Source organism: Mercenaria mercenaria, chromosome 18 (assembly GCF_021730395.1).
Source record: "Mercenaria mercenaria strain notata chromosome 18, MADL_Memer_1, whole genome shotgun sequence".
Taxonomy (NCBI): domain Eukaryota; kingdom Metazoa; phylum Mollusca; class Bivalvia; order Venerida; family Veneridae; genus Mercenaria; species Mercenaria mercenaria.
Window position 1 is genome coordinate 38,372,883 of NC_069378.1, and position 21,247 is coordinate 38,394,129.

General features: G+C 38.2%; 1 protein-coding gene across 4 annotated transcripts in view; it reads left to right on the forward strand.

Annotated features, from left to right (window-relative positions):
* Positions 1 to 21,247, forward strand: part of LOC123538339 (syntaxin-17-like) — a 131,749-nt gene that overhangs the window by 77,900 nt on the left and 32,602 nt on the right. For all 4 annotated transcript variants that reach the window (XM_045322365.2, XM_045322363.2, XM_045322364.2 and 1 more), the window contains exons 4-7: positions 589 to 743; positions 1,383 to 1,433; positions 6,870 to 6,956; positions 12,139 to 12,271. In XM_045322365.2, the coding sequence (XP_045178300.2) occupies positions 589 to 743; positions 1,383 to 1,433; positions 6,870 to 6,956; positions 12,139 to 12,271 (426 nt within the window). The remainder of the gene's footprint in view (positions 1 to 588; positions 744 to 1,382; positions 1,434 to 6,869; positions 6,957 to 12,138; positions 12,272 to 21,247) is intronic.

Consider the following 21,247-nt stretch of genomic DNA (forward strand, 5'->3'; position numbering starts at 1 on the left):
TTAGAAAAATCTTTTGACCTCTCTAGAGGCCATATTTTTCAATGGATCTTCATGAAAATTGATCTGAATGTTCACCTTGATGATATCTAGGTCAGTAACACTAAATTCGCTAATTTAACTATAATATAGGTGCAAAGCAAGCCCCAATAAAGGGGATCGATAACGAGCGCCAAATAACCGTTCTTCTGTAGTATTCGGCAACAGAGTAGTCATTACCAGCTGAACCCGCAGTAGTTATCTCCCTTTACGTTGAATTATCGGCAGGTGTTATTTAAGAGCGATGCTTATATTTGGCAATGTTTAGAATTGGCGCATTCTTTGTTGACCGCCAATATAGCCAAAATTAAACCACCGCCAATAAATCTACGTATACAGTAGTAGAAAAACTGCATCAAGGTTCTACCTGATTTTCATAAAGCACGGCCAGAAGGTTTGTTTAATGAAATATCTGCCAAATTAGATACAAGGTTATCTGGGATAAGAACTAGGTCAGGTGAGGTATACAGGGCCTTCATGGCTCTCATGTTAGGATAAATAATGTTGAAATTACTGTTCACAACTTTTATGGAAGTTTATGGGTTATTTCAGGTGATGCTAGAAATTCCAGTTCTGACAGTTCACCGGGTGATGAACTTCAGCCTTTGACCTTTGATTCCTCGACTCACCTCTTTCAAGGTCAGATGCAGTTAAATGAACCACCAGAAAACACGCAAGTGGCTGAATCATGGGAAAATCTACAAGAGGCAATGATTTTTATATGCTCAGTTTGAAACAAAATAGAGAATCATGAACTTGTGGCATTGTCTGTCTGTCAACAGTTTTGTTCCCAAGCTCATATGTGAGAATGTAATATAGGTTTAGCTTTAGACTTAGTACAATGAATAGATACCACTTTAGGAAGAATCAAGACCCTTTAGGGTCAATAGGTTAAGGGTCTACTGTTACAGTGACCTTGTTTCTGAAAATGGTTTCAGAAAGTATAATTGTTATGGTATTCAAACTTCACACAGTGAATAAGATTAACCAGAGGTTGAGCCAGAGGTCTAGGTTATTTTGTTTAAACCATTGCCCTTCTTAACTAAGAAGATTTGTATGCCTTGGTTATTTTTATGCCAAGGAGACATGCGCTTTTCTACAAAAGCATCTTCTAGTTAGTCTTAATATCAGATTAATATAATCATGATGTAAATTATGTGTTCTGTAAAATAAGTTCTGCATAAAGAAAATGAAAATTTTACTTTGAAAACAACATTTTGTTTTGCTTTATAATACCCGATCTTACATAAACATGCAGAGTGCATGCATGTTTCATAGCTTAAAGTGTGCATTGACTTAAATGCAGCCATGTATCTTTTTACAAGATACTTCTTGTTTATTTTCAGAATTTAGAGGAACTGAATATGATGATACATCAGTTTGCTTCAGTTGTAAATGTAAGTACAGTATTTGCCTTAATAATTTTGCCCAGAACTGAATGATTATATCCGTAACCAAAGTCTATGATGCTAACGCCCTCCAGCCACTCACACACACCATTAATCTAATTTAGCCAAATGATTTTGCAGAAATGATAAATACTATGTATGATTCAGTGCAAAGTTTAATTCATGCTTTAATGTTATCCTCAATGCTCAACTGATATATTTGATCCACCAATTTTTATGCCCCCACCATTAAAATACGGGTTAGGGCATATTTTTTACCCATCTGTGTGTTTGTGTACTTATTGTGTTCGTCAGTCTGTATGTTCGTGTGGTTTTTAGTTCGTGCTCAATGTGAGGTATTGTGACTGGTCATTGTCCAGCATCCGTTGGGGTGCATCGTCCGTCGTCCATCAATATTTGCATTGTGAACACTCTAGAGGCCACAGTTGTGACTCATTATTTATGAAAGTTGGTCAGAATGTTTGTTTGTTGATCTCTAGGTCAAGTTCGAAACTGGGTCATGTAGGGTCAAAAACTAGGTCAGTAGGCCAGATCATAGGAAAAGCTTGTGAACACTCTAGAGGCCACAGTTGTGACTCAATCTTTATGAAGCTTGGTCAGAGTGTTTGTCTTGATGATCTCTAGGTAAAGTTCAAATCTGAGTCATGTGGGGTCAAAAACTAGGTCACCCGGTCAAATCAAAGGAAAAGCTTGTGAACACACTAGAGGCCACAGTTGTGACTCAATCTTTATGAAGATTGGGCAGAATGTTTGTCTTAATTTATCTCCCCGCCAAAGGCGAAGGGGATATTAGAAATGCTCTCCGTCCGTGCGTCCGTCCGTCTGCAAGGATCTTTGTCCGGAGCATAACTCCAAAAGTACTGGAGGGATTTTCTTCAAACTTCATACACTGATAGAACACATTAGGAGGAAGTCAGTTTGCAAGAACAATAACTCTACCATGCCTATTTTTTGAGTTATTCCCCTTTATCTTATTTTCTTAAAAAAATTTGTCCGGAGCATAAATCCAAAAGTACTGGAGGGATTTTCTTCAAACTTTATACACTGATAGAACACATTGGGAGAAAGTGCAGTAGGCAAGAACAATAACTCTACCTTGCCTGTTTTTTGAGTTATTCCCCTTTATCTTATTTTCTTAAAACATTTTGTCCGGAGCATAACTCCAAAAGTACTGGAGGGATTTTCTTCAAACTTCATACACTGATAGAACACATAGGGAGGAAGTGCAGTGTGCAAGAACAATAACTCTACCTTGCCTATTTTTTTAGTTATTCCCCTTTATCATATTTTCTTAAAAAAATTTGTCTGGAGCATATCTTTTTCATGCATAGAGGGATTTTGATATATGTTGGCATACACGTTCACCACCACGAGGCAGAGTGTCATGCGCAAGAACCAGGTCCCTAGGTCTAAGGTCAAGGTCACACTTAGAGGTCAAAGGATACAAGAATGAAAATCTTGTCCGGAGCATTTCTTCTTCATGCATGGAGGGATTTTGATATAACTTGGCACAAATGTTCACCACCACGAGACAGAGTGTCATGTACAAGATCCAGGTCCCTAGGTCTAAGGTCAAGGTCACACTTAGAGGCCAAAGGTCAGATACAAGAATGACTTTGTCCAAAGCATTTCTTCTTCATGCATGGAGGGATTTTGATGTAACTTGGCACAATTATACACCATCATGAGACGAAGTGTCATGCGCAGTTCCCTTCTTTAGAATTACTTCCCTTTGTTGTTACTTTAAATAGCTTTTATTGTAACTTTTTCATTACTAGTCATAGGGAAAAATCGAGACCACTTTTCTGTAGTACAACATGCATGCTACATCCAGTTTTGAGAAAACAAAAAAAAAAAAAAAAAGACTTACAATGATTACTAAACAACCACAAAATTAAAATTCCATTTGCAAATACAGCTGCTAGAGTAAACAAATTTGCTGTGACGTGCATATATTGTGACATTCTTGCACTAGTGTTCCCTGTTAGCTTTCCATTCCTTCTTTTTACAGTAGCCATATAGAAAAACGTCATAGCTTTACTGTTCATGAAAATTAATAAAATTCAGCAGTAAACCACCTCACCACTGACTTATTCTTTCTTCCATATCTTTAAAACCCCTGATGCAGACCACAACTAAATGGTTCTTCAAAGCTTTCCCCAAAATTAATACTTTCAGACACTAACTAGCCAGGAATTTCAGCCTTCAATTATAATATGCCCGGCGGGGGGATTGGCCATGTCTAACATGGCTCTTGTTACCTCTAGGTCAAGTATGAATCTGGGTCATGTGGTTTCAAAAACTAGGTCACCCGGTCAGATTATAGGAAAAGCTTGTGAACACTCTAGAGGCCACAGTTGTGACCCAATCTTTATGAAACTTGGTCAGAATGTTTGCCTTAATGATCTCTAGGTAAAGTTTTAAACTGGGTCAAGTGGGTCAAAAACTAAGTCAGTAGGCCAGATCATAGGAAAAGCTTGTGAACTCTCTAGAGGCCACAGTTGTGACTTAGTCTATATGAAACTTGGTCAGAATGTTTGCCTTGATGAGCTATAGGTCAAGTTTGAAACTGGGTCATGTGGGGTCAAAAACTAGGTCACTAGGACAGATCAAAGTAAAATCTTGTTAAGATTCTAAGAGACCACAATTTAAGTTTGAAACTCATGAGAATTGGTCAGGATGTTTGTCTTGATGACCTCTAGGTCAAATTCAAATCTGGGTCATATAGGGTCAAAAACTAGGCCACCCAATCAAATCAGAACACTCTAAAGGCCACAGTTGTGACTCAATCTTTATGAAGCTTGGCCAGAATGTTGGTCTTAATGATCTCTAGGCCAAGATTGAATCTGGGTCATGTGGGATTAAAAAGTAGGTCACCAGGTCAAATCAAGTAAAAGCTTGTGAATCCTCTAGAGGCCACGTTTGTGACTCAGTTTTTATAAAACTTGGACAGAATGTTTGTCTTAATGATCTCTAAGTCAGATTCAAAAGTGGGTCATGTGGGGTCAAAACTAGGTCACTAGGCCAGATCAAAAGAAAGGCTTTTGAACACTCTAGGGGCCACAGTTGTGACTCAATCTTTATGAAACTTAGTTAGAATGTTTGTCTTGATGATCTCTAGCATAAATTATAATCTGGGTCATGTGTTATCAAAAACTAGTTCACCCGTTCAAATCAAAGGAAAAGCTTGAGAACACTCTAGAGGCCACAGTTGTGACTCAATCTTTATGAAACTTGGTCAGAATGTTTGTCTTGATGATCTCTAGGTCATATGGGGTCAAAAACTAGGTCACTAAGCCAGATCAAAGGAAAATCTTGTTAACACACAGTTTAAGTTTGAAACTCATGAGAATTGGTCAGAATGTTTGTCTTGATGACCTCTAGGGCAAAATGTTGATCTTGATGATCTTTAGTCCAAGTTCGAATCTGGATCATCTCGGGTGAAAAACTGGGTCACCTGTCAAAATCAAAGCAAAACCTTGTGCATGCAATAGAGGCTGCATGTTTTATTTGATGTGCATGAAACTTGGTCAGAATGTTTGTCAGCATGAAATCTCAGATGAAATTTTTATATGGGTCATGTGGGGTTAAAAACTAGGTCACCAGGTCAAATCAAAGAATAAGCTTGTTTACACCCTAGGGGGCACATTTTTGAATCTATCTTCATAAAACTTGGTCAGAATGTTTATCATTAAGTCTTGGTTGATTTCATATCTGGGTCAGGTAGGGTCAAAAACTAGGTCACTAAGTCAGATCAAAGGAAAAGCTTGTATACACTCTAGAAACCACTTTTTTGCTCCAGTCTTCCCTATTAACTTGCACACCTCCTAATTTTCATCAGGCTCTGCCCCCAATTTCCAGAGTTATGGCCCCTGAAATAGTAAAAAATGCACATTTTCACTTGTGACGTGCCTAGCTCAAAAAATAATTCATATGACTTGATGAAACCTTGCATGAGTCTTTATTATATTATAGCCCCTATGACAGCATTCACACTTCATATGATGGTGTCCTGTGGTCAGTATACTTGGCTGAGAAATTTCCAGAGGTGTCCATGAAATGTTTGAATTTCCATGGAAGTCCGAATTCTGAAGTATTCGGACAAACTTTCCAGAGTTTGATATGGAATACTGCGGAAAACTTAGGAAAAATGTCCAGGGATTTCCAGAGTGCTTTCCATGGACAATTTTTCAGAGTGATTCCGTGGACGTCCATGAATAATTTTCCGGAGTTATTCCATGGCCATCCATGGACAATTTTCTGCATTTGTCTAGGAAGTTCTGCTGACAGTATTATTCAATAGCAATACATGTGATTAAATACACTTTTTTGCAGTACATGTATAGTGAGCATGCACAATAACACTTTAGTACAAGCAATATGATTTTATTTGATGTGATCACTTTTGCAGTTTCCAACACTATATGATATATATAAACAAGGAAAATGAATCTTTGCCAGTTGAAAGTGACTTATTAGAATATTTTTAAGCATAAACATACTTGTGAAAAAAGATTAGTTACACTAAAATAATGACGAAATCATTCAAAGAAAGTTACCTAAAGTCATCTGTTTTAGATATGCATATTATTTGTAAAATATTTGTGAAGCCTTTGGTTACTTTAGCATTTATTGTTTTATGCTATGTAGTGACTGATACACAAAGATACATGGATGTGTTTAAAAGCATTATTACAAATGTATGGTTTGTTTCAATGGTCAGTTATGTAAACAAACTTACTTGAGCAATTTATAGAATCCTCAATATTAACTTTGAACTGAATTACCTTACATAATAAAGTTTTACTAAGTTCTACACAGCTTGTTAACATCAGACTTTCAGTTACACATTTTGAAAATTCCTCTTTGTAAGATCAGTAACTGTTGATCTTATTGGCTGAACTTGATCACATGATATCCCCAGTCTGATGCTAATATGTTTTCTGATGTGTTTAAAATCCCTCAGAAAATGACAGAGTTATTGTCCAGAGTTAAAACGACCAGAAATTTTTCTAAGTGCTACATGTCCACAGTGTCTGTGAACATTCCATGAACATTATGAAAGATGTCCAGAGTGATTTCCAGAGATGTCCGTGGAAAATTTTTGCAATCACTCTGGTAATGTTATATAACAGGTGACTTTTCCATACTATTCCATGGAAAGTACCTAATTTCCATGGAAGTTTTGTATTTGTCCACAGTTTTTCCACAGTTACTCTGGAATATATACAGCCAGGTATAATAATGACCCCTATTGTTAACAGAGGATTAAGCTGAAGGTACACAGAATACTTGAGACTGAAAATTACTTATCCAGTAATGTCAACTGGATATCATGGAACATTTGTGTGTTACAAACAGCTTTTGTAATATCATCCCTTACATCCCTTACTAAATAACATGATGATATTCTTTGTTCACCAGACTCAGCAAGAGGGTATAGACAGGATAGAAGATAATATAGAACATGCACACTCATCTGTCAGAGAAGGTTCAGAATATTTAGGAAAGGTAAACTATTACACTGGGACCCCTTTATAACGCTGTCGTCGGGGTCCAAGGTTCGAGACCCTCGGATCTAGCAGGGTTAAATTAATAACGCGGGTTGGCCGTATATATCGTGTATGCAATACCCCACCCACTCGTAATGCATTGTACGTATTTTGAACGCTGCTTCATGTTATATAAGAAATTCGAAGCGTATAAATGGGACATATATTTACCTTATATGCTACTGGAAAATACATTTAAAAAATTATAACGCTGTGTCATCTTCCCATTTCGTCGTAATTCTAAAAGAAAGTTGAAATTCTGAATCCCGGAAGTAAACATATAACGCTGTGTGAGAAGCGCGCGGTCATGAAAGTTACAATAGTGCGGGGTTTTTAAACATGTGGAAAATAAATGTATAAAAGAGAAAAAACGTGCACAGTTTTACAAAATAGATAAAATAAGATAGAAAATGGTAAAATAAACTAGATCTACGATAATAAAAAGTGAGAATGGGATGATTACGAAAAACGGCTGCATTTTATTACAAAACTGGGCATGTTGTTTGATTTTTTTATTCACTCAAATTTTCATGTCGTCCGATTAATTGAACGGTTTGATAGTTGACTGGCCAATGTTACACGCTTGTTATCAATGCAAACAATCTAATTTTGACATGGTCTTGATTGCCTAATTGTCACATGTGTACATGTATACAAAATTTACGCGAACAAGTAAGCTAGCAGACAGTTATTGATTTTTAGCTTTTGGGATCGCCCTGTGTCCGTCGGCGGCGGCGGCAACAATTTGACTGTTAACACTCTAGAGGTCACAATTTTGGCCCAATCTTAATGAAACTTGGTCAGAATGTTACCCTCAATAAAATCTTGGACGAGTTTGATATTGGGTCATCTTGGGTCAAAAACTAGGTCACCAGGTCAAATCAAAGGCAAAGCTTGTTAACACTCTAGAGGTCACAATTTTGGCCCAATCTTAATGAAACTTGGCCAGAATGTTGACATTAATAAAATCTTGGACGAATTTGATATTGGGTCATCTGGGGTCAAAAACTAGGTCACCAGGTCAAATCAAAGGAAAAGCTTGTTAACACTCTAGAGGTCACATATTTGGCCCAGTCTTAATGAAACTTGGTCAGAATGTTACCCTCAATAAAATCTAGGACGAGTTTGATATTGGGTCATCTGGGGTCAAAAACTAGGTCACCGGGTCAAATCAAAGGAAAAGCTTGTTAACACTCTAGAGGTCACAATTTTGGCCCAATCTTAATTAAACTTGGTCAGAATGTTACTCTCAATAAAGTCTTGGACGAGTTAGATATTGGGTCATCTGGGTTCAAAAACTAGGTCACCAGGTCAAAGGAAAAGCTTGTTAACACTGTAGAGGCCACATTTATGACTGTATCTTCATGAAACTTGGTCAGAATGTTAATCTTGATAATCTCAAGGTCCAGTTTGAATATGGGTCATGTAGGCTCAAAAACTAGGTCACCAGGTCAGATCAAAGGAAAAGCTAGTTTACACTGTAGAGGCCACATTTATGACCATATCTTAATGAAACTTGGTCAGAATGTTAAGCTTGATGATCTATAGGTCAACTTTAAATCTGGGTCAGTTGGGGTCAAAAGCTAGGTCACAAGGTCAAATCAAAGGAAAAGCTTGTTAGCACTCTAGAGGCCACATTTATGACTGTATCCTCATGAAACTTGGTCAGAATGTTAATCTTGATGATCTAGGTGACGTTCGAATCTGGGTCATGTGGGGTCAAAAACTAGGTCAACGGGTCAAATCAAAGGAAAAGCTATTTAACACAGTAGAGGCCACATTTATGACTGTATCTTCATGAAACTTGGTCAGAATGTTAATCTGGATGATCTCAAGGTCCAATTTGAATATTGGTCATGTAGGATCAAAAACTAGGTCACCAGGTCAAATCAAAGGAAAAGCTAGTTTACACTGTAGGGGACACATTTATGACCATATCTTGCTGAAACTTGGTCAGAATGTTAAGCTTGATGATCTATAGGTCAGATTTAAATCTGAGTCAGGTGGGGTCAAAAACTAGGTCACTAGGTCAAATCAAAGGAAAAGCTTCTAACACTCTAGAGGCCACATTTAGGACTGTATCTTCATAAAACTTAGTCAGAATGTTAATCTTGATGATCTTTAGGTCAAGTTCAAATCTGGGTCATGTGGGGTCAAAAACTAGGTCAACGGGTCAAATCAAAGGAAAAGCTATTTAACACTGTAGAGGCCACATTTATGACCATATCTTAATGAAACTTGGTCAGAATGTTAATCTTGATGATCTTTAGGTCAATAGGTCAGGTAAGCAAGACAGGGCCTTCCTGGCCCTCTTGTTTGTCATAGTTGTCATGGCAAAGGTGTTGAAGTACACAGGTACAAGCAGTTTTAACGCTGGTTATGATCAAATTAAATAACATCTGTGGACTCGTTTTTTTGTTTTTCTGTTTTTGGGGGGGGGGGGTTTGGTTTGTTGTTTTTTTTTGAAAATTCGGGAGCCAAGAGCGTACCGCGTTGTACCGAATACCGCGGTATATCGAATAGCGTTATAAAGGGTTTCGAGTGTATTTGTAAATTGCTTATTTTTAGCTCATCTGATTTTTTGAAAAAAAATGATGAGTTATTGTCATCACTTGAGCGGTTGTCGGCGTCTGCGTCGGCGTTGCCTGGTTAAGTTTTATGTTTAGGTCAGCTTTTCTCCTACACTATCAAAGCTATTGCTTTGAAACTTGGAATACTTGTTCACCATCATAAGCTGACCCTGTATAGCAAGAAACATAACTCCATCTTGCTTTTTGCAAGATTTATGGCCCTTTTTGTACTTAGAAAATATCAGATTTCTTGGTTAAGTTTTATGTTTAGGTCAACTTTTCTCCTAAACTATCAAAGCTATTGCTTTGAAACTTGGAATACTTGTTCACCATCATAAGCTGACCCTGTATAGCAAGAAACATAACTCCATCTTGCTTTTTGCAAGATTTATGGCCCCTTTTGGACTTAGAAAATATCAGATTTCTTGGTTAAGTTTTATGTTTAGGTCAGCTTTTATCCTAAACTATCAAAGCTATTGCTTTAAAACTTGCAACACTTGTTCACCATCATAAGTTGACCCTGTACAGCAAGAAACATAACTCCATTCTGCTTTTTGCAAGATTTATGGCCCCTTTTGGACTTAGAAAATATCAGATTTCTTGGTTAAGTTTTATGTTTAGGTCAACTTTTTCTCTTAAACTATCAAAGCTATTGCTTTGAAACTTGCAACACTTGTTCACCATCATAAGCTGACCCTGTACAGCAAGCAACATAACTCCATCCTGCTTTTTGCAATAATTATTGCCCCTTTTGGACTTAGAAAATCATTTTCTTGGTTGAGTATTATGTTTAAGTCAACTTTTCGCATAAACTATCAAAGCTATTGCTTTAAAACTTGCAACAGTTTTTCACCATCATAAGTGGACACTGTACATCAAGAAACATAACTCTATCCTGCTTTTTGCAAGAATGATGGCCCTTTTTAGACTTAGAAAATCACGGGTGGGACAATATTTCTATTACACAAAAAAAAATCAGATGAGCGTCAGCACCCCAAGGCGGTGCTCTTGTTAGCTCATCTGATTTTTTGAAAAAAAATGATGAGTTATTGTCATCACTTGAGCGGTTGTCGGCGTCGGCGTCGGCGTCTGCGTCTGCGTTGCCTGGTTAAGTTTTATGTTTAGGTCAGCTTTTCTCCTAAACTATCAAAGCTATTGCTTTGAAACTTGGAATACTTGTTCACCATCATAAGCTGACCCTGTGTAGCAAGAAACATAACTCCATCTTGCTTTTTGCAAGATTTATGGCCCCTTTTGGACTTAGAAAATATCAGATTTCTTGGTTAAGTTTTATGTTTAGGTCAACTTTTCTCCTAAACTATCAAAGCTATTGCTTTGAAACTTGGAATACTTGTTCACCATTATAAGCTGACCCTGTACATCAAGAAACATAACTCCATCTTGCTATTTGCAAGAATTATTGCCCCTTTTGGACTTAGAAAATCAGTTTTCTTGGTTAAGTTTTATGTTTAGGTCAGCTTTTATCCTAAACTATCAAAGCTATTCCTTTAAAACTTGCAACACTTGTTCACCATCATAAGTTGACCCTGTACAGCAAGAAACATAACTCCATTCTGCTTTTTGCAAGATTTATGGCCCCTTTTGGACTAAGAAAATATCAGATTTCTTGGTTAAGTTTTATGTTTAGGTCAACTTTTTCTCTTAAACTATCAAAGCTATTGCTTTAAAACTTGCAACACTTGTTCACCATCATAAGCTGACCCTGTACAGCAAGCAACATCACTCCATCCTACTTTTTGCAATAATTATTGCCCCTTTTGGACTTAGAAAAATCATTTTCTTGGTTGAATATTATGTTTAAGTCAGCTTTTCTCATAAACTATCAAAGCTATTGCTTTAAAACTTGGAACAGTTTTTCACCATCATAAGTGGACACTGTACATCAAGAAACATAACTCTATCCTGCTTTTTGCAAGAGTGATGGCCCTTTTTAGACTTAGAAAATCATGGGTAGGACAATATTTCTATTATACAAAAAAAATCAGATGAGCGTCAGCACCCGCAAGGCGGTGCTCTTGTTGTCTATAATGTAAGATGCCAAACTTAGATTGACATTTATGTGGTGTTACGTTATGATTGACACACTTACCAATACAATGAGCCCTTGATCAACCGAGCCGATGCACACACTATCATGTTCTCCTGGTACATCACATCAATTACAGTCTTTAGACATTGGTACCTTTGGACCATTTAAATTATTCTATTACAGTGCAGTGTTAATGAATAGACACATGGGATGGAATATTTCCTGTTATGACTTGTGACAGATTGAATGTAAGACAAACTTGATGGCAATGACTTACATGAATAAAATGAAAAATCCAGAGTACCCATGGAAAAACTGTTTCCTTGTAAAAGGTTCCACAAACAGTATCCAGTAGAAAAAGTGTTGACAATTAAGAAAAGTACAAAATGAAATTTGCAGTACTTTCCTGAGCCCCCTAACACTTTAGTGAAACTCTCTTATACAGTAACATTGAATGGATTAAATGAAATGAAGACTATTTTCTCTGCAGACTAAATGAAACAGTTTTATTTATTTCACAGAGTTCTAACTACAAGGCTGCAGTACTTCCTATAGCAGGGGCTGTTGTTGGTACAATGTTAGCTGGGCCTGTAGGTTTGATTGCTGGGGCCAAAATTGGGGGAGTTTTAGGGGTTGCCGGAGGAAGTGTGGCAGGTATGCATAATTCAGACTGTAGAAGGTAAAGTGGTAGCTGTACTTTTCAGACTGGTTGTGTTGGACAAAAATGAGAATCTTTAAAGAGACATAGTAAGTATATTGTCTCCCCAGGAGACATATTGTTTTTGCCCTGTCCGTCCGTCCGTCCTTCCGTCCGTCCGTACGTCACACTTCATTTCCGGGCAATAACTGGAGAACCATTTGACCTAGAACCTTCAAACTTCATAGGGTTGTAGGGCTGCTGGAGTAGACGACCCCTATTGTTTTTGGGGTCACTCCATCAAAGGTCAAGGTCACAGGGGCCTGAACATTGAAAACCATTTCCGATCAATAACTAGAGAACCACTTGACCCAGAATGTTGAAACTTCATACGATGATTGGTCATGAAAAGTAGATGACCCCTATTGTTTTTTGGGTCACTCCGTCAAAGGTCAAGGTCACAGGGGCCTGAACATTAAAAACCATTTCCGATCAATAACTAGAGAACCACTTGACCCAGAATGTTGAAACATCATAGGATGATTGGTCATGAAGAGTAGACGACCCCTATTGATTTTGGGGTCACTCCGTCAAAGGTCAAGGCCACAGGGGCCTGAACGTTGAAAACCATTTCTGATCAATAACTAGAGAACCACCTGACCCAGAATGTTGAAACTTGATAGGATGATTGATCATAAAGAGTAGACGACCCCTATTGTTTTTGGGGTCACTCCGTCAAAGGTCAAGGTCACAGGGGCCTGAACATTGAAAACCATTTCTGATCAATAACTAGAGAACCACTTGACCCAGAATGTTGAAACTTCATAGGATGATTGTACATGCAGAGTAGATGACCCCTATCGATTTTGGGGTCATGCCATTAAAGGTCAAGGTCACAGGGGCCTGAACATTGAAAACCATTTCCGGTCAGTAACTTGAGAACCACTTGACCCAGAATGTTGAAACTTAATAGGATGATTGGTCATAAAGAGTAGATGACCCCTAATGATTTTGGGGTCACTCTGTAAAAGGTCAAGGTCACAGGGGCCCGAACATTGAAAACCATTTCGGGTCAGTAACTTGAGAACCACTTGACCCAGAATGATGAAACTTCGTAGGATGATTGGTCATGCAGAGTAGATGAACCCTAACGATTTTAGGGTCACTCTGTTAAAGGTCAAGGCCACAGGGGCCTGAATATCGAAAACCATTTCCAATCAATAACTTGAGAACCTCTCGACCCAGAATGTTGAAACTTCATAGGATGATTGTTCATGCAGAGTAAATGACCCTTATTGTTTTTGGGGTCACTCCGTTAAAGGTCAAGGTCACAGGGGCCTGAACATTGATAACCAGTTCCAATCAATAACTTGAGAACCACTTGACCCAGAATGTTGAAACTTCATAGGATGATTGAACATGCAGAGTAGATGACCCCTATTGATTTTGAGGGCAGTCTAATAAAGGTCAAGGTCACAGTGGCCTGTTCATGTAAAATCATATTTTGGAAATAACTTGAGAACCACTTGACCTACAATGTTGAAACTTAATAGGATGATTGGACATGCAGAGTAGATGACCCCTATTTATTTTGAGGTCACTTGATCAAAGGTCAAGGTCACAGGAGCCTGAACAGTGACTTGAGAACCACTAGGCCACTTGTGTTGAAATTTAGGGGGATGACTGGACATGCCAAGTAGATGATCCCTATTGCAGCCAACCATCAGTGTCTCTTTGACTTTCGCTCCTGACCCCTATTGACTTCGTGCCTATAGGACTTTGCATTGGGGGAGACATGCGCTTTTTTACAAAAGCAGTGACTTGAGAACCACTAGGCCACTAGTGTTGAAATTTAGCGGGATGACTGGACATGCCAAGTAGATGATCCCTATTGCAGCCAACCATCAGTGTCTCTTTGACTTTCGCTCCTGACCCCTATTGACTTCGTGCCTATAGGACTTTGCATTGGGGGAGACATGCGCTTTTTTACAAAAGCATTTTCTAGTTATAAGACTGTGAAGGATTAGAACTGTTGGACTGGTTACATGGTCCAAAATTGGGAGTGGGTGTTATTGGAGGAGACGTGTTAAGTATATATAATTAGGTTGTCTTTGGTTAGCTTCGCCTGTTAGACAGTTTGCATGGTCCAAAATAGAAGAGACATAGTAATATTGTTTTCGCCCTGTCCGTCCATCTCCAATACTCTCAGACTTCATAGGGTGGTAAGGCTTATGGGAATAGACGACCCCTATTGTTTTTGGGGGTCACTCCATTAAAGGTCAAGGTCTCAGGGGCCTTAACATGGAGAACCATGTCCAATCAACTGTCACATTTTATTTTTTTATCAGTAGCTGGAGAACTGGCCTAGAACATTCAAACTTCATAGGGTGATAGGGCTTAAAGAGTAGATGACCCCTATTGTTTTTGTTGTTTTTTTTTGGATGGGGGTGGGGGTTACTAGATCAAAGGTCAAGGTCACAGGGATCTGATCATGGAAAACAATTTCTGATCAATAACTTGAGAAGGACTTGACCCAGAATGTTGAAACTGAATTCATAGGATGATTAGACAAACAGAGTAGATGTAGATGTCCCTTAGTGATTTTTGGGCCACTCTTAAAGGTCAAGGTCACAGGGACCAGAACATGGAAAACCATTTCCGATCAGTAACTTGAGAACCATTTGGGGGCCTCCGTGGCCGAGTGGTTAGAGTCGTTGACTTCAAACCATTTGCCCCTCATCGATGTGGGTTCGAAACCTCATTTGGGGCGTAGAATTCTTCACGTGAGGAAGCCATCCAGCTGGCTTGCGGAAGGTCGGTGGTTCTACCCAGGTGCCCGCTCGTGATGAAATTGTGCACGGAGGGGCACCTGGGGTCTTCCTCCACCATTAAAGCTGGAAAGTCGCCATATGACCTAAATGGTGTCGGTGCGACGTTAAACCCAACAAAATAAATAAATAAATAAATGAGAACCATTTGACCTAGAACCTTCAAACTTCATAGGATGATAGGACTTTCAGAGTAGATGACCCCTATCACAGGGGCCTGAACATGGAAAACCGTTTCCAATCCATAACTTGAGAACCAGTAGACCCAGAATGTTGAATTGGACATGTCAAGTAGATTATCCCTGTTGCAGCCAACCATCAGTGTCTATTTAGCTCACCAGAGCCAAAGGCTCAGGGTGAGCTATTCTGATCGTTCACCGTCCGTCGTCCGTTGTCCGTCCGTAAACTTTTACTTTAAACGACATATCCTCATAAACGGCTAGGCCAATTTCATCCAAACTTCACAGGAATGTTCCTTGGGTGAAGCTCTACAAAAATTGTTCAAAGAATTGAGTTCCATGCAGAACTCTGGTTGCCATGGCAACCGAAAGGAAAAACTTTAAAAATCATCTTCTCAAAAACCAGAAGCCCTTGAGCTTAGATATTTGGTGTGAAGCATTGCCTAGTGGACCTCTACCAATTTTGTTCAAATCATGACCCCGGGATCAAAATTGACCCCGCCCCAGGGGTCACTTGATTTTACATAGGAAAATCTTAAAAAATCTTCTTCTCAGAAACCAGAAGCCCTAGAGCTTAGTTATTTGACATGTAGCATTGCCTAGTGGACCTCTACTAAAATTGTTAAAATCATGACCCCGAGGTCAAAATTGACCCCGCCCCAGGGGTCACTTGATTTTACGTAGGAAGATCTTAAAAAATCTTCTTCTCAGAAGCCCTAGAGCTTAGTTATTTGACATGTAGCATTGCCTAGTGGACCTCTACTAATATTGTTCAAATCATGACCCCGGGGTCAAAATTGACCCCGCCCCAGGGGTCACTTGATTTTACATAGATTTCTATAGGAAAATCTTCAAAAAAAATTAAAAAATAAACCAGAAGGCCTAGAGCTTAGATATTTGACATGTAGCATTGCCTAGTGGACCGCTACAAAATTTGTTCAAATCTTGACCCCCAGGGTCAAAATTGACCCCCGCCCCAGAGGTCATTTGATTTTATATAGGAAAATCTTCAAAAAATTTCTTAAAAAAAACCAAAAGGCCTAGATCTTAGATATTTGATATGTAGCATTGCCTAGTAGACTTCTACAAAATTTGTTCAAATCATGACCCAGCCCCATGGGGTTACTTGATTGTACATAGATAAATCTTCAAAATTTTCTAAAAATAAACCAGAAGGCCTAGAGCTTAGATGTTTGACATGTAGCATTGCCTAGTGGACCTCTACAAAATTTGTTCAATTCTTGACCCCCAGGGTCAAATTGACCCAGCCCCAGGGGTTACTTGATTGTACATAGGGAAATCTTCATAAATTTTCTAAAAATAAACCAGAAGGCCTAGATCTTAGATATTTGATATGTAACATTGCCTAGTAGACTTCTACAAACCTTGTTCAAATCATGACCCCCGGGGTAAAATTGGCCCCGCCCCAGGGGTTACTTGATTGTACATTGGAAAATCTTCTAAAAAATTTCTAAAAATCATCAGTTTGACATTTGAAACATGTAGCTCATATTACTCGGGTGAGCAATCCAGGGTCATCATGACCCTCTTGTTGAATTTCCCTCCTATCCCCTATTGACATCTTGCCAATTACTACTATGCTTCGGGAGAGACATGCGCTTTTCTACAAAAGCATCTTCTAGATATATACAGTAAAGGCTGTGTTGGGTTAACTGTATCTGTTGCACTGGTTGCATTTGCCAGAATTTTGGGTTGCTGGAAGAGACATGGTTAGTATATACAGTTGCGGAAGAGTTGGGTTAACTTTATCAAGGACTTAAATTTTTGTTGGATGATGCTGGAGGAGACATGGTAAGTACGTTTAGTTCAGGCTGTGATGATCAAACTGTTGGACTGGTTACATGGCTCAAAATAAAGCAGACATGGTAAGTATATACAGTTTAGGCTGTGGTAGGTTAGCTAGATATGTTTGACTGGTTGCATTTGTCAAAATTTTGGGTTGCTGGAAGAGACATGGTAAGTATATTTTTTTTTGGTCTTTGTTGAGCTAGTTAGATCTATTTTAGTAGTTGCATTTGTGAAAATTTGGGGTTGATGGAGGTGAAACATGAAATATTGTTACAGAATCACTGGTCTTCACATTGCCGAAGTTCTGTCTAAACATGACATATGAAAATGAGATATTCCAGATGAGAAAACTGTGTCATAGGTGTAACACACATTCATACTAATTTACAAACAGCTTTTGCCCTCTTGTGATTTCAGTTAGCAATGCATCTTAAGGTCCTTGTAAAGCCTTTTGAAACCACCCCTCAGGTGAATTTTTGTTTTAGTATTTTTTATGCCACATATACCTTGGTTTATCATAAAGAATATACCAAACTGTTCATAATAAGATAAGAAGAAGAAGAAACTTTCAGTACAGGTTATTAGTCCCCTACTAGTTGAAAACCAGTTTCCGGGACTATAGGAATGCGCTTTTCCATCATTCCGTCATTCTGTCATTCCGTCCGTCCACAATTTTGTGTCCGGTCCATAACTCTGTCATCCATGAAGGGATTTTAATATTACTTGGCACAAATGTTCCCCATGATGAGATGACATGTCTTGCACAAAAAATTGGACCCCTGGCTGAAAGGTCAAGTTCACAATTGTAGGTCAAAGGTCAACAGGGCTTTTTTCCTGTCCGGTCCATAACTCTCCCATCCATGAAGAAATTTTAGTATTACTTGGCACATAATAAGACGATGTGTCATGCCCTAGCTCAAAGGTCAAGGTCACACTTAGCAGTCAAATGTTAACATGGTATGAACAGGGTCTGTTTCATGTCTGGTCCATAACTCTGTCATTCATGAAGGGATTTTAATATCACTTGGCACAAATGTTCCCCATGATGAGATGACCTGTCTTGCACAAATCTCGGACCCCTTGCTCAAAGTTCAAGGTCACATTTGGGGGTCAAAGGTCAACAGGGCTTATTTCCTGTCCGGTCCATAACTCTGCCAGCCACGAAGGGATTTTGATATTACTTGGCACAAATGTTCCCCATAGAAAGACGACCTGTCATGCGCAAATACCGGACCCCTTGCTCAAAGGTCAAGGTAACAATTGGGGGTCAAAGGTCAACAGGGCTTTTTTCTTGTCCAGTCCAGAACTCTGCCCTCCATCAAGGGATTACAATATTACTTAGCATAAATGTTCCCCATGATGATACGATGTGTCATGCGCAACACCCAGAAATTTAGCTTAAAGGTCAAGGTCACACTTTGAGATCAAATGTCAACAGGATTTTTTTCCTGTCATGTCTATAACTTTCTCATGCAAAACAGGATTTAAATATCAGTTGACACAAATATTCGCCTGGATGAGACAATTTGTCATGCGCAAAACCCGGGCCCTAGGGATAAGGTCAAGGTCATACTTAGAGGTCAAAGGTCAAATTCAAGAATGACTTTGTTTGGAACATTTCTTCTTTATACATCGAGGGATTTCAATGTAACTTGGCACAAATGTTCACCACAATGAGACGGATTGTCGTGTGCAAGAACCAGGTCACTAGGTCTAAGGTCAAGGTCATACTTAGAGGTCAAAGGTCAAATTCAAGAATGACTTTGTTCGGAGCATTTCATCTTCTTGGAGGGATTTTGATTTAACTTGGCACAAATGTTCACCACCATGAGGCACCCTTGTTTTTGGAATTACGTCCCTTTGTTGTTACTATAAATAGATTATATTGTAACTTTTTTATTACTGGCCGTAAGGGAAAAATCGAGACCACTTTTCTGTGGTACAACATGCATGTTACATCCAATTTTTAGGTGTATTCTGACCTATCTCTACCTGGTAAAGAATTTCTTTTGGACTTACATTATATAGATTTTTTAAAAAATTTTTAATTTCCCTTTGTTGTTACTATAAATAACTTATATGATAACTTTTTTTATAATAGGCCAAAAAAATTCCATATGAAAACAACTGTAGGTTTTTATATATGCAAATTTTAATCCAAGTGTTTTGTTATAACATATTGTATATATAGTACAATATTGTTTATACATCATTGCAGATATCAGTTCATTATGTTATACTGCAGCAGAGAAAATTAGGTGCCTTCCAGTAGGGGACTTTGTATTGCATGGCAATACTTCATTCACTTGTTCTTTATTGAACAGCGCATTTTGTCCTATATCACGTGTTTCGACTGTTCATGTTCTAATTTGTAGAAGATATCAAACTTCTTTTCCATAAGTATTTTGTAATTACTTTTATGATTATTGTGTGTCTAACATATTTCTCCAAGTACTCCGGGAGTTTAAAGTGTTACAAACCATGTACACTTCAAATAAAATGCAAATTGCAAAATGAAAGTGAAAGTAGAGCTGTCAAAATGACAAAAAAACTGCAATATTTAAAAAAATATGCAAGTTAACCAGTTTTCATTTCCTGGAGAACCCAGGTAAGTATGTTAGACACACAATATAAATAAATCAAGAGAAAAAATAAGTGAAAAGAAAGTTTGATATTTTTTTCTACAAAACTGAATGTGGAGAGTCGAAGTACATGTGTTGTAAGACAAAATACATGTTACAGAACAAGGTGATCTTTATTGAAAGTATTTTCTACCCCTTCTGAACAATTCCGTATATATATGTTATGAATATTATGAGTGTGTCGGGTATAAATTTCAAAATGAAAATTTACCTGAGGGGTGGTCTCAAATGCTTTACATGATCCTTAATTGTCTTATGTAAACAGATGAGACATTTACTGTCATAAACAGATAGGATATAACTTTATAGCAGTACTTTTATGGCAGCTAAACAATGTAGCATACCATTTTATAGAAAACACAATTCGCAGATGGTTACATTTATAAGAGAAATTTAGTGGAAACATGTGCAATTTCCACAAAACTAGCTCAAGTATATTCAGATACCATATTGAAAGCTCAGTATAAGCCTTAAAGTCTGTTTTCATTTAGTTTCTTAAATGCAGAACAATCTTATTTTAGTGGAATTCTTAGCAGATCTTTAGCCATTACAATTTGATTGGTCTGTCAGTTTGGCCATTTTCGTTGATTTAATAAAAGTGCCTTTGAAAGTTTGATGGTCTGACATTATGTATTCCAATGCTCAAAAGCATAGACCTCAGTCACCGGCTTTACTCTCAGACATGTACATTAGGTCACAGGTTGTAAGTCAGTAATCCACCAGTAATAGTAGTGTAGAAACATATATCAGTTTTCCTGTGAAATTTTCACAATTTTCTAGTTTACCGTTTCAGATAAAAAAAGCATTACCTTACCATCTGTATTATTTATATTTATAAAATTACACTGAGTCCAGCAACTTAAACGTGGACAGTAATGAAAAATAAAAATTCCTAGAGAAAAACATGATGATGATTACAGTCTATGCAGTTAAGGAAATGGTGGATAAGCTAGATCTGTTTGACTATTTGCATTTCGCAAAGTTTAGGGTTGATAGAAGGTTGCATGGTGTAGGACTGTTTGACTGGTTACATTTGCCAAACTTAAGGGTTGCTAGGAGGGGGTATGGTGTAACACTGTTTGACTGGTTACATTTGCCAAACTTAAGGGTTGCTAGAATGGGGCATGGTATAAAACTGTTTGACTGGTTACATTTGCCAAACTTAAGGGTTGCTAGAAGGGGGCATGGTGTAGCACTGTTTGACTGGTTACATTTGCCAAAGTTTAGGGTTGCAAGAAGGGGACATGGTATAAAACTGTTTGACTGGTTACATTTGCCAAACTTAAGGGTTGCTAGGAGGGGGTATGGTGTAGCACTGTTTGACTGGTTACATTTGCCAAACTTAAGGGTTGCTAGAAGGGGGCATGGTGTAGCACTGTTTGACTGGTTACATTTGCCAAACTTAAGGGTTGCTAGAAGGGGGCATGGTATAAAACTGTTTGACTGGTTACATTTGCCAAACTTAAGGGTTGCTAGAAGGGGGCATGGTGTAGCACTGTTTGACTGGTTACATTTGCCAAACTTAAGGGTTGCTA